The sequence below is a fragment of the Lampetra fluviatilis genome, chromosome 31 (genome assembly GCF_964198595.1).
Source record: "Lampetra fluviatilis chromosome 31, kcLamFluv1.1, whole genome shotgun sequence".
NCBI classification, from domain to species: domain Eukaryota; kingdom Metazoa; phylum Chordata; class Hyperoartia; order Petromyzontiformes; family Petromyzontidae; genus Lampetra; species Lampetra fluviatilis.
In genome coordinates, this window is record NC_136305.1 from 1,263,367 (window position 1) to 1,275,620 (window position 12,254).

At 47.3% G+C, this 12,254-nt stretch overlaps 1 protein-coding gene across 7 annotated transcripts in view; it reads right to left on the bottom strand.

The window, feature by feature from the left end:
• Window positions 1–1,213: 1,213 nt before the first annotated feature.
• The window catches only part of LOC144943417 (growth factor receptor-bound protein 10-like), an 87,935-nt gene continuing 76,894 nt past the window's right edge, over window positions 1,214–12,254 (bottom strand). For all 7 annotated transcript variants that reach the window (XM_078870815.1, XM_078870814.1, XM_078870812.1 and 4 more), the window contains 5 exons: window positions 11,078–11,194; window positions 9,365–9,434; window positions 8,706–8,793; window positions 8,281–8,374; window positions 1,214–5,434 (listed from right to left, as the gene is read on the bottom strand). In XM_078870815.1, coding sequence (XP_078726941.1) covers window positions 5,288–5,434; window positions 8,281–8,374; window positions 8,706–8,793; window positions 9,365–9,434; window positions 11,078–11,194 — 516 coding nt within the window. In that variant the 3' untranslated portion in view covers window positions 1,214–5,287. The remainder of the gene's footprint in view (window positions 5,435–8,280; window positions 8,375–8,705; window positions 8,794–9,364; window positions 9,435–11,077; window positions 11,195–12,254) is intronic.

Below are 12,254 nucleotides of genomic sequence, written 5' to 3' on the forward strand. Positions count from 1 at the left end.
CAACGCCGAACTCATTTGAAGGACAATGTTGACAAATTATTCTCGAGGCTTCACCCCCCCCCCCCCCGTTTCCTATGCGTACGAACATTGTCAGTAGACCCCCCATACGCAAGCGAACGCGTTAGGGTTACCCCCCCTCCCCCCTCCATGCGTACGGACTCAATGGATGGCCCCCCAAGTTGACTCCCGGTCGTAGTGTATCACTGCTATGATGACCCACTCCACGCAGCAGCTGTACAAGCACATCGCCCCCCCCCCATCCGAGAAGGCTCGAGTACGCAGATTAAAACAATCTCATTTGCGGTAATCTGGAGAGAGCGTGCAATACAAAAGTACATCGGTGCAGTGTTCCAATTCAGCGAGCAAGGGTTCGTGAAGTCCTGTGTACACCAAGTGAGGGTTGTGAACTTGAGTCTTCCAGGACGAACAGCCATCGAAGGTCATTGACGCGAATTTGTTTTCATCGGATGCCGAATCTAGCGGCTTCTTGGTGGCCAAAGGGGGCTTTTACGCAGGTCCATTATCCTCATTTATATTAGTTATTAAGAACTACGCTTGCACGCTGACGATGCAAATGTTGAGCGCTTAAAATCACGCAGAGGAAACATTTCACCCTTGGTTAACGCCCGAAACAGCGAGGAGAGCATTGCAACGATCGTAAAACTACAAAACCACACAACACCGATTGCTTTGCAAGCACAACTTCAGGGAGCCGAACGGCAATGCAGCGGACAACGACACCATTTAGTATTTTTCTTTCTTGCTCAAGTTAAATAAATGTTACGTCCCATTGGACCAATCAAGTACACCTGTGCACATGCTACAACGTTGTTGTTGTTCTCTTAGCAGAGCACGAAAGCTCGCCCAAGGAGGACTGACGAACCATCGACCGAAAGCACTGCCACTGGCAAACGCCACCGCAAGCCACTGCTCCACACTGCCTTCTGCTGGAATTAAGTAACAGAGGGCCTCCGAGAATTAGGATTTTCTGCGAAGACTTAAGGCGATCTCAGTTTGCGCCAAATTTCAGATGACATTTATATTTCAAAACGCAGTAAGTCCACATGCGAAGGCTGGTAAAATTAACCAAACTTGTCATACTTCTAATCCAGCGACATTCATGACGTTATAGATTCGGATAGAAAACCATAGCACAACAGCATAGATGGCTACAAACCACAATGGGTTTAAAAAACATAAAACCCACGGTGAAATATTTTAAAATCATGTTTATTAAGAAACGTTACAAATTTTACATTGCAAGTTAGCTTAGTCCTTTGATAAAGTGAAGGGCACACTTAATAAAATAAGACTTGCTTTGCCTAAAAATGTACACCATTTCACCGCATCTCATTGAACATATGGGCATAACACAAAGTCAAACAGAGGCAAGATCAACATTTCAAAATCGGCTTACCAACAAAGATCTTTAAAAAAACATGTTGCACAGCCACGCACGCAATCTTTTTATAATAAACATACAAGGTGTTCTTAGCAGCTTGGGTTCATAAGAATGTCACTGGACCTGGCTTCTGCTGTAGAGCCTCTTAATTCCCTGGGAGGTGCGGACGAAAATGGCTTTACTACAGTCTTTTGAAATGGTGCCCCCCTCCTACCTGGTTCAAGGTAACAATGCTCTAAGCACAGGTTGATACAGATATGGGAATATGCATAAGGCCCTGAACGTAAATGGCGCGGTTCCACGGTGGAGTGAAACGCGTACAAGCACTCATTTTGGACCGTGCCATTTAGTTTCATTTGGGGTGAGGTCAGTTTTGTTTTTCTGGAGCCACCTGTCCCGTTCTGAAGGCATGGGCAAAAAAACGAAGCTTAAAAACACAGCAGAAAAGTATCAAATTGAACCCTATTCCACTAAAAATGCAAACTTTCAATTGAACATTTTCAAAAGTAAAAAAAAAAACATGTCAGGCCAAAAATTGGCTTCAAGTATTTATAACATTGTTAGTTGCAATATGTATTCATTACGTTACACGAATACCAGAGTTAAAGTGTATATAACAATAACGGCAGAAGCAATTTTATAACGATCGGCAATTAGCAAGACAAACATCACGTGGCGACTGACTGTGCAGCACTCCACCCGAGCCAAGGAGTGCCACTACCGTGCATCAGGGAAATGGCACTAACAGGCAACACTTGAATCCCACGAGTAAAACGACCTGCAAACTCCACATTGCAAATTACACAAGTCTTGGGATTAAGTCGTCAATGAACGGGGGGTGGGGTCGGGGAAGAAAATGGGTTACAAAAACGCACTTTTCAAAACTAATCTACGGTTCAAGGAAAATGGTGGGCCGACAAAGTAACGGTGAGAAATTATTTTAAAACAAGTCGACTGCTCGGGTGCTAAAGGTAATAACCATGGAAAGACCAATCTTGACGTGGCGAATGAAAATACAAATATCGCGCATAGCAAAGCACTTGTGTATTTTTAAGGCCTTCGTGAATTTTTGGACAGAAAGTCGGAGCTGTAGGGTAGCAATGAGCCAGCAAACATCCCAAACAAGAGGCGGTGACAGAACCGACGGCGTGCACATTCCATTTCACCTTGCAATTAACACGTTCAGAGAGATAGGCAATGTCTACCGGGATGGGGGAGGTATCAGATTTCCAAAACCATAGCTTACAATTATTCTACTCGCCGTTGATCGTCGTGGCCTGCGAGAATAATTGATGCAGGAACTTTTCCATGTCAAATCATTTCATGTCGGCAACGTTGTCCAAGTCTTTGTAATTAGAATAGAACGGGAGGCAATGTTACCATTAAAAGAGAAGTGTAGAATGTATGGGTATACTCAAGTCGGACTCGAAGGGAGAGACACACCAGGTGCATCTTAAACCTGCCAAAACTGTTCATTACACAATGTTAAATTATACATTTCTAAAAGGTGGTACTGGAGGATTTTATGGAAAGTGGTGCTTTAAAATGCTGAAGACTGCCAAACATAAAAAACGTTCATGGTCGGCTTTTAAAACAAGTCTTTAAAAACACGTAGTCACTTAGGTTTAAAATCTTTACTCTTTAGATTATTTTAAAACCCCAAAACCAAAGGCCACGGTTAACGCCGCGTTTCCTTGTCGCTCGTCACCAGTGGACGCCGTTGGGTTACAGGAGTCGGAGGGTTCGACACAAATGGAATGGCCCCCACCACACTCCCTCTCAAAAAGAGGGTGTCCCATCACTGTGCAGAGGCGGGGTTTTGTTAGAAACCTCACCTTGCACCAGGGAGGCAAGATGGTTTAACGCCGCCAAGACTTTGAAGGGGGGGGGGGGGGCAGCTGGGGTTAAAAACGCTGCATGAAAATCTAGACGGGCAGAGAGGTGGGCAAGTGATGTCACGTGTTGCGTTCTTGCAAACATGTGGCACGAGTGATGGGGGGGGGGGGACTGGTAGGAGGTGTAGAGTAACACAACTAGGAGTTGTCCAGAAGTTACCTAAAAACAAATGCAAGAATTACAAAGAACTTCACTCAACAGCAAGGGTCGTAGTAGTAGTGATGAAGACCTGGGTGGGGGTGCAAGGTTTTCGCTTCAGACTTTGCAGACCTAATTTCCGAGCACTTGTTTTTTTTTTTACTGGCACAGGTGCACAGAACAGCATGGGCCAATCTGGAGCTGTTGACAACAATACAAGTGTGCGCCGAATGGAAAAGTGTGGAAAAAAGTGTTAACTTTTTCTAAATTATGGCTGGCATTCATACTACTTGGTCAAGTCACATGGGCAATCACCAAATTAAACTCGAGTGTTCACGTCTAAAAACAAGTAATTTGTATTAATAGGAAGGAAAGCTTATAGTGTTAAATAAAGTCCAATAACCTGCTTACATTGCATTATGGAGCTAAGCATAAGTTTAAAAACTTTAACCAAAAGAAACTGATGAAAAAACACTGGCTACGTAAAAATGTAAAGTTACAGAACGTTCTAGCGTCAACATCAAGTGTTTAAAAGCAAAACGAAACTTAATTAATAAACTCTTGTACTTTGAAATTAAATGCTAATTTAACATTAAAATACTCTGCTGGTTAATAAAATAGTTTAAAAAATAGAAAATGTACAACAGTGTGGTGTCCAAAACAGCGGCTCTAATATTGATAAAGGTTTTTCCGGAAGGAAAATATAAACAGAATAAAAAGTTACTTAGCGTATACATAGTCTTACAAAATATAACACAAGACTGGTAACCTTACAGCATCAAATGAGGACGAGAGCCGACTGCTACAGATGAAACCAACTGGTAGACGCCACAGACTCCGCTTGAATTAACACACAACAGCCAAACAGTATGAATGTCCATTGAAGCCTTTTTGGAATTGAAAAAGGTACGAGCTCTAAAAACAAATTGCTCAGAGCAAATTATTGTAATTGTCCACATTTTCAGAGCCTTCAATCTTCGTCGTCTTCCTCCTCATAACAACCGCCGTCACCCATGTGCGTCAAATTCTCAAACCACCACCACCCGTTGGAGATCTGCTCCACTTTGACATCAAAACCGTGGACAGGAACAATTTTGCGTCATCGTCACGGCGACCACGCATCGTCGCCATGATGGGCGGCACATTTGGAAAGTTCCTGGGACGCACGGTCATTCCCGCACGACGTGCCGCTAACAATAAAAGTTAAAAACATGTAAATAAGAGACTCACCTGATTGTTTAGTGCACCATCACAACAGTAACAAGGGATCCGAGTGGCAATGCAAACTCACAGTAAAAGCCATCCTTTGGACACTACATTCTGTGCATTTTCGTGCTGAAAAAAACGTCAGTTTCCTCTATTTTTCTCTTAAATTCTCACGTGAAAGTTTTTTCCTCCTCATCCTCTTTTTGCTTGTTCTATTGCAAAGGCAATAGCGTCGTGCGGCGCCCCTAACGGGAAGGATGGAGGGAGAGGGGGGTGGTGGGACCACATCCGTGTCGAATTTACCCAAACGGCCAGCAGTACCCCCCCCCCCTCTTACAGGCACAAATCCCCATCCGCCGCTCAAAAAAAAAAAGCCCCACACGTCTCAAACGTTCACAAGTCCATCAAGTAGCAGCCACCACTCGAGATTTCGCTTCTTTAAAAAATATGGTGTTTGACGATCCTTCAAAAAACGCACTCTTGGAATTAACGGCTCTCCCAAATTTGGATCACGAGAGAAGAGGACTTTGACTGCGGTCCGTCACTCCCCACCCTGAGGTCCCAGAAAACGTCGAGGAACGTTTATTTATTTTCTTCTCTTCCCCCGTCCGGGGCGAGGTCCGAGGCACGCCCGTCGCGACGTCATCACAGGGCGACGCGGGTGCAGCAGTGGCGCAGGCGGAAAGGCAGAACGCCGCGGTTCAGCTGATAGAACTCCACCAGGCTGCACAGGTCGGAGAACTTTGTTTGGCCCTCGTCCAGCGAGTAGAAACCCTGCCCGTCATCCTCCACCTGGTCCAGGAAACAACAACATCGCACAAGGATTCGTAAGATTCTGGTATTGGACGCCAATGTTACACCAACAAGGCTTCCGCACACGAAAGCACCGCGTGTTTGACGGACGTCGTCTGCAGTAGCGGGGCGGGGGGGCGTTGATAACAATTTGTGTTTGTTTCCACCCAAGTGTGTGTGTGTGTGTGTTCACGTGTTAGTTAATTTATCCTCAATTTAGCCAGGCCAGCCTCCAAGACTGTCAGGGTCCTACCCAGGTTTGGCAGTAGAGGGCGACGTTGCTGCTGTCAGTGCGATTCCAAGAGTCATTGGAGGATTTTTTTTTCAGCATTGGGGATGTTTAGCCAATACCATATTCTCAGGTTTTTTCGGTAAAGTCACGTAGGTAAAACATTAAAAGTAATGAAAGTAAAATAAAACAAAACAAAAATAAAAATAAAATTCACGACGTTTCGGAGGCAACACAAGTCTCCGTCATCAGGTGGGACCGTCACAGCCAGATTAGCTGCATCAAGTGAAGCAATGATTCAAAATGTAATCCCTTATAAGCAAGTTGAAGGGGGGGAGGAGAGGGGGGGGGAGTTCATCAACTTGCTTATAAGGGATTACATTTTGAATCATTGCTTCACTTGATGCAGCTAATCTGGCTGTGACGGTCCCACCTGATGACGGAGACTTGTGTTGCCTCCGAAACGTCGTGAATTTTATTTTTATTTTTGTTTTGTTTTATTTTACTTTCATTACTTTTAATGTTTTACCTACGTGACTTTACCGAAAAAACCTGAGAATATGAATCATTGCAGTCACGAAAGCTTCAAATCTAGAATTATAGCCAATACCAGTTAGTTATTTGTATTGCACTGGTAGAAACACAGGGAAACCCAGGAGGGGACGCCTTTGCAGAACAAGGGGAGAACATTCAAACCTCACAATAAAAATGGTGCCGTGTTCAGACTCGAACCGAGGAACTTTTTGCTGCGGAGGCACGAGTCTCACTACGATGCCTCCATGCCACCCAAAATTTGCACCATGATGCCGGCACATTTAGCCACAGCCTTTAACCAACATCGTCACAGGGATCTTTAACATCTGCCGAAGCAGGCGGAGCTCTATTGAGAGTTACATCCGCAGCATTAAACGCAGCGTCGTTGTGCGGCACCACACAGCAGTCACCAACAAGGCACATGACCACCCAACCCACACCGTTACCACCCACACAACGTAACGTTACCACCCACACAACGTAACGTAACGTTACCACCCACACAACGTAACGTAACGTTACCACCCACACAACGTAACGTAACGTTACCACCCACACAACGTAACGTAACGTTACCACCCACACAACGTAACGTAACGTTACCACCCACACAACGTAACGTAACGTTACCACCCACACAACGTAACGTAACGTTACCACCCACACAACGTAACGTAACGTTACCACCCACACAACGTAACGTAACGTTACCACCCACACAACGTAACGTAACGTTACCACCCACACAACGTAACGTAACGTTACCACCCACACAACGTAACGTAACGTTACCACCCACACAACGTAACGTAACGTTACCACCCACACAACGTAACGTAACGTTACCACCCACACAACGTAACGTAACGTTACCACCCACACAACGTAACGTAACGTTACCACCCACACAACGTAACGTAACGTTACCACCCACACAACGTAACGTAACGTTACCACCCACACAACGTAACGTAACGTTACCACCCACACAACGTAACGTAACGTTACCACCCACACAACGTAACGTAACGTAACCACCCACACAACGTAACGTAACGTAACCACCCACACAACGTAACGTTACCACCCACACAACGTAACGTTACCACCCACACAACGTAACGTTACCACCCACACAACGTTACGTTACCACCCACACAACGTAACGTTACCACCCACACAACGTAACGTTACCACCCACACAACGTAACGTTACCACCCACACAACGTAACGTTACCACCCACACAACGTAACGTTACCACCCACACAACGTAACGTAACGTTACCACCCACACAACGTAACGTAACGTTACCACCCACACAACGTAACGTTACCACCCACACAACGTAACGTTACCACCCACACAACGTAACGTAACGTTACCACCCACACAACGTAACGTAACGTTACCACCCACACAACGTAACGTAACGTTACCACCCACACAACGTAACGTTACCACCCACACAGCGAATACGGCAGCAGGCCTCGTCGCGACATTTCCAGACAACTCACGTCACACCAAGTGGGGCCTCAAATTCATTCCATTCGTGCACAAGACGCCTCAGAACACCCACAGTATACGAGCACCAGAGTCATTTAGAGAATCTTTAAAATAATCTCCCACTGCGGTACTCGTCATTCCAGTGCAGCGACGGTGCAGACGTTTGGCTGCTGCGATAGGAACCTGGTAAACCACAGTTCTATTCCAAGCCACTAGCGGAGATTGCTAAACCAGTCGTGGGCCCCTCATCCCACCCCCCCTGTCCTTAACCCAAACTGGACAGTGTGATAGAAAACAATGTTTGGAACGCAGTTACAGATTGAAAAACTTAAAAGACAGAAAACAAATTTGTTCCACAACACAGCTCTCAAGGAGATCCTCTTACCCCAAACATCAACTGATAAAATATCCCCAAGGCCGTTTGTCAAGACGAGTGGCGATGTTTATTGATGCTGGTGCACCCACGGCAAAACGCAGCGCAATTTATTTGGTTCTAGAGCAAAGATGGTTTGGTTTACCGGACGTGGTGCCAAAAACGGCGATCTACAACCACCCCACGGTAGAGCGTCTCCCTCACCGGCAGAATCTGGAAATGCCGGACCTTCTGGTTGTGGCACAGAGACAGCACGAAGGCCTTGGCGTGGCTGTGGCAATCACGCACCAGGAACACCCTGTGCAGACGCACGCACGGAGACAAACCCAGGCACGGATGTTGCACATTGAGAACACAAATCAAAGTTAATGCTGGCCGAGGTGCAATGGGGCCAGGAGGAAGTTTAAAGACAGAGGGTGAGAGGTGGCCTCCCGTTGAAGGGAGGCATTGACGGGAAATGGCAGAGGTAGGCAGGGGTCAAAGTTAGATTCAGGGTGCGTCGTCTAGCAGTACCTTAAATTAGAGCTCAATTAAGCAAAACTAATTTGAATATGATCACATGCAGAAGGAACAGATTGGAGGATCGATTCGACGTCTGGGGGCTGTGCATCGCTGCCGTTTGCACTCACCCGTCCACAAGACCCTGCTCCGTGATTATCTTCTGAGCCTCTTCCCTGGAAATGTGGCCATAGAACCATGGCTGTGTCCAGTGGATCACTGGGCAACGCACGAGGAGCGGCAGCGAAAAAAAAAAACCACAATCAGAACGCATAGCAACGCACACAAACCGCACACGCACTTCGATACCACGAGACATGTAGAGAGATATACCACACCATTCATGACATGTGCGCAATGATGCCACCACATGCCCAACAGACACTAGTGGGCACCAGGCACGCAACAAATCAAAAGCACAACACCGCACCATGCTAAAAAAACACGCGTCCACAAAAATATTCGCACCGCCGCACGCGGATCACGTGACTTTAGGACCCAGGGCTTTAAACCATGTAGGTTGAGCGAGCGACCAAAACAGACTGCCCTGGGGAACTCCACGAGCAGATGCAACCCTGCCACCATAAACAAAGTGCAGATGCCCCATATAGCCTTAAAGCCTTTTGGGACAAATGCTGGTAGTTAGAGCACCTATGAAGACCCCGACATCACACAAACGACAGATTGACACCAGGGGCCATTGCCCGAGCAGCAAGTTTGACGACCGAGACACGATGAGTGGGAGGCGCACCGAGTAGAGGAGCGCTGAACGCGTCGCTCTGGAACTCACTTGTGCTCAGCGTGGGGGTCTGTCCGGGACTGCCGCTTCCCAGGACGTTGAGTCGGTTGCAACCGCGTTTCTGTTGAAGTTAAAAGCGCGCGTCAAGTGAAGGCAGTTGCCCATCAAAGCACAGTAATCCATCAGTAAAACACGGATTTAGACCCCAACCTTCGGCTCATGAATGGGGTTGGCGTGGGCACAGCTCTGCTGATACCACCTTTAAGCGACAGTGGTAGCCAAGGCAGGGAAAATCAAATTCAGAACACCAGATTCGGTGCACCACCCCACACTGGTAGGAATTTAAGTGCACAAAATAATTTGAACAAGAAGCACACCGACAACGCCACGGGCGTTGTGGACCAGCATCATTGGGTTTCAGGAGTCGCCGTTGACGTGACACACGAGGAAGGGTGCTGCGGGTGGCGTTCATGCAGCAAGGGAGTGCAGGCAGGCAGCAGAGGGAGCACCACGACAACGTGAAGTGGCTCCGAGAGAAAGCGCCAGCCATTTGCTCATTGAACCAAAGGTGGTCACTGGAGCAAAACCACTGGACAAGCACAGACGACCCACCCCCTACTGAACATCGGATTTCTCTAGGATAAATTAAAAGATTGAGATTGTTGTATTTGTACCCAGTTATCAAACGTCCAAGCAGGGGTGGGGGCGGCAAAGTGACCACGAGTCCACACGAGGCGCTCGCACGCGTTCAGCGATAAAAAACACAGCCATAGTTAAAAAGCTCTTCGACGAGCCAGAACTCCTGACCACCATCTTTCACGCACGCTAAAATAAATGTACGTCCCCCATTCTTCAAAGTTAATCTTTACCCAGAATTTCACGCAAGTTTATTTTTCGTGTCTCAATCTGTGGCCAACACACCCCCAAGTGCTTCAGCAAAGCAACCCAAAGGGCAAGTTGGCATGTTCATGTGAACGGTGAGGGAAGCAGGTAGGGAAATGGCGACTGGGAGTACACGCATCTAGAGCCGAGGTCCACTCGGCTCTGGATGCGTAATCAGTCACGCAACCAAATCGCCAAGCAGATGGAACGAACGGTAGAGGTCGTCGTTCCTCTTGTAAGCAACAGCAGCTGCATGCAAGCAAGTGCTCAGGCGGTGTGGACCCCACTTCGCCAAAATAAAGCATTACCAATAAGCGGCTTAAGGTCGTGCACTTTGCGATGATTTGGCCAACCAATGTTAATTTGGATAAAATGCCATTTTGTGGGCACAATGCACAGAAATCCAGATACAGGTCAAGCAACACACTCGCTGTACAGCCAGATCAGTCTGGCAAATGGAGAAACGAACCTCGACACAACAGGGTCACACTTTCCAAATACTGGCTTGGTTTCTGCCGCCAATGATTAAAATATGTTCGTCAAGTCGAAATAATTCATGGTCTCTGGCCATCACTCAAATTCCAGCGCTAATAAAATGACAAATATCACTTCTGTTCTCCTGTGGACAATCTCACAGCAGCGTATAGTGTCGTGCAACCCCCTGGTATTGTGCAAGGGATAACAGGGAAATTCAATACATCGTTTTTTAGGACAAGTCAATTTGGTAAACTATTTCTTTGCCGAGCATTCTGGGGTCAGACAGAATGCTGCGCTCCGAGATTTCTGAATGGATTAGTCTCTCGTCACCCTACTCAAAGTGACAAACTTGACGGGGAGGGAGTCATGAATTAAAGAGTCCTGTGCACCCCCCCCCCCCCCCACCTTCCACAGCAGGGCTTCTTCAGCTGCCACCGTCTGGGCCTCCGCGGGGTTCTCGATGATCCGGCCTTTCCGTCCAGAAAAATCCATCGCTACGAGCGAGTTTTCCGAAATGCTCCTCTGTTGTTCACACGCACAAACCACCACAAGATTCCCATTACCGACCGAGATCACGTGACAACGTCAGCCGTGGCTGGGAGTGCGCGTCGGGGGTCGCTGGGCTCGTAGTGCAGCACGCAAACAAACTGTGCCAGAATTCCTCTCTCTCGTTCGACAAATGTTTGGTGGGGGGGGGGGGGAAGAATTGAGAAAAAAAAAGACAGCAATGTTATATTGCTACTCTTCGAAATAAGGTTGCACAGAAGTGAAATCCGCCACACTGCACGGCCAGCGATGACGTCCACTACGTGCATGCGCACACACACGGCACGCGCTTGGGGATGCGAACACAGCGGCGCGTCCACGGATGGATACTGCACGATGCTGCCACACCAATGAGGTCCCCAACGCGCACGACTGTCAAGGCGGTCCCGCAACAGACACCTTTACCTTAAAAATACAAAATGGGTGGAACAAAAACCTGTGTTGGAGACTTGCGATGCTGCATTTCTAGCCGTTCAAGGGATTGCAATCTTCTGGGCAAGCGCATTTTCAGATAAATATTTGGCCGATGACTTTAAAGATAGCGCCAAATGTGGCATAACAACGACGGCGAGGTTCAGGCAGGGGTCACGGCTAAACTGGTATCGCTGGGATTCCAAAGCAATCCGCTGTAGCCAGGGTCCAGTGTCAAATCCCCAGGCGGCGCACGTGATTCTAAAGTTAGCGCGTGCGTGCGCGCGCCCGTGGGTCGCACAAGGAAAGGCGAGCACATGTTTGGAATTTAGAGACTCATTAAGTTGGTAGAGCCTTGCGAGAAATCAAACACTAGAATACATTTCTCACAGCCTTGGTTTTTTCTCCCCCCTCCAAATCGGCTGAACGTGCATTAGCCAGTCATTTAAGAGAGGAGTTCATCTTTTTATTTACTCAAGTTTTCCATGGCTTAGTGATGCACGGGATTATTAATAAAAGTGAGCGAGGCTCTTAACCCTTTTTAGATCGTGTGCGTGTAACGTCAACTAAAATACAATATCCTTGGCCGGTACACGTCTTCTGAATAGAAGACCAGAAGACGTAC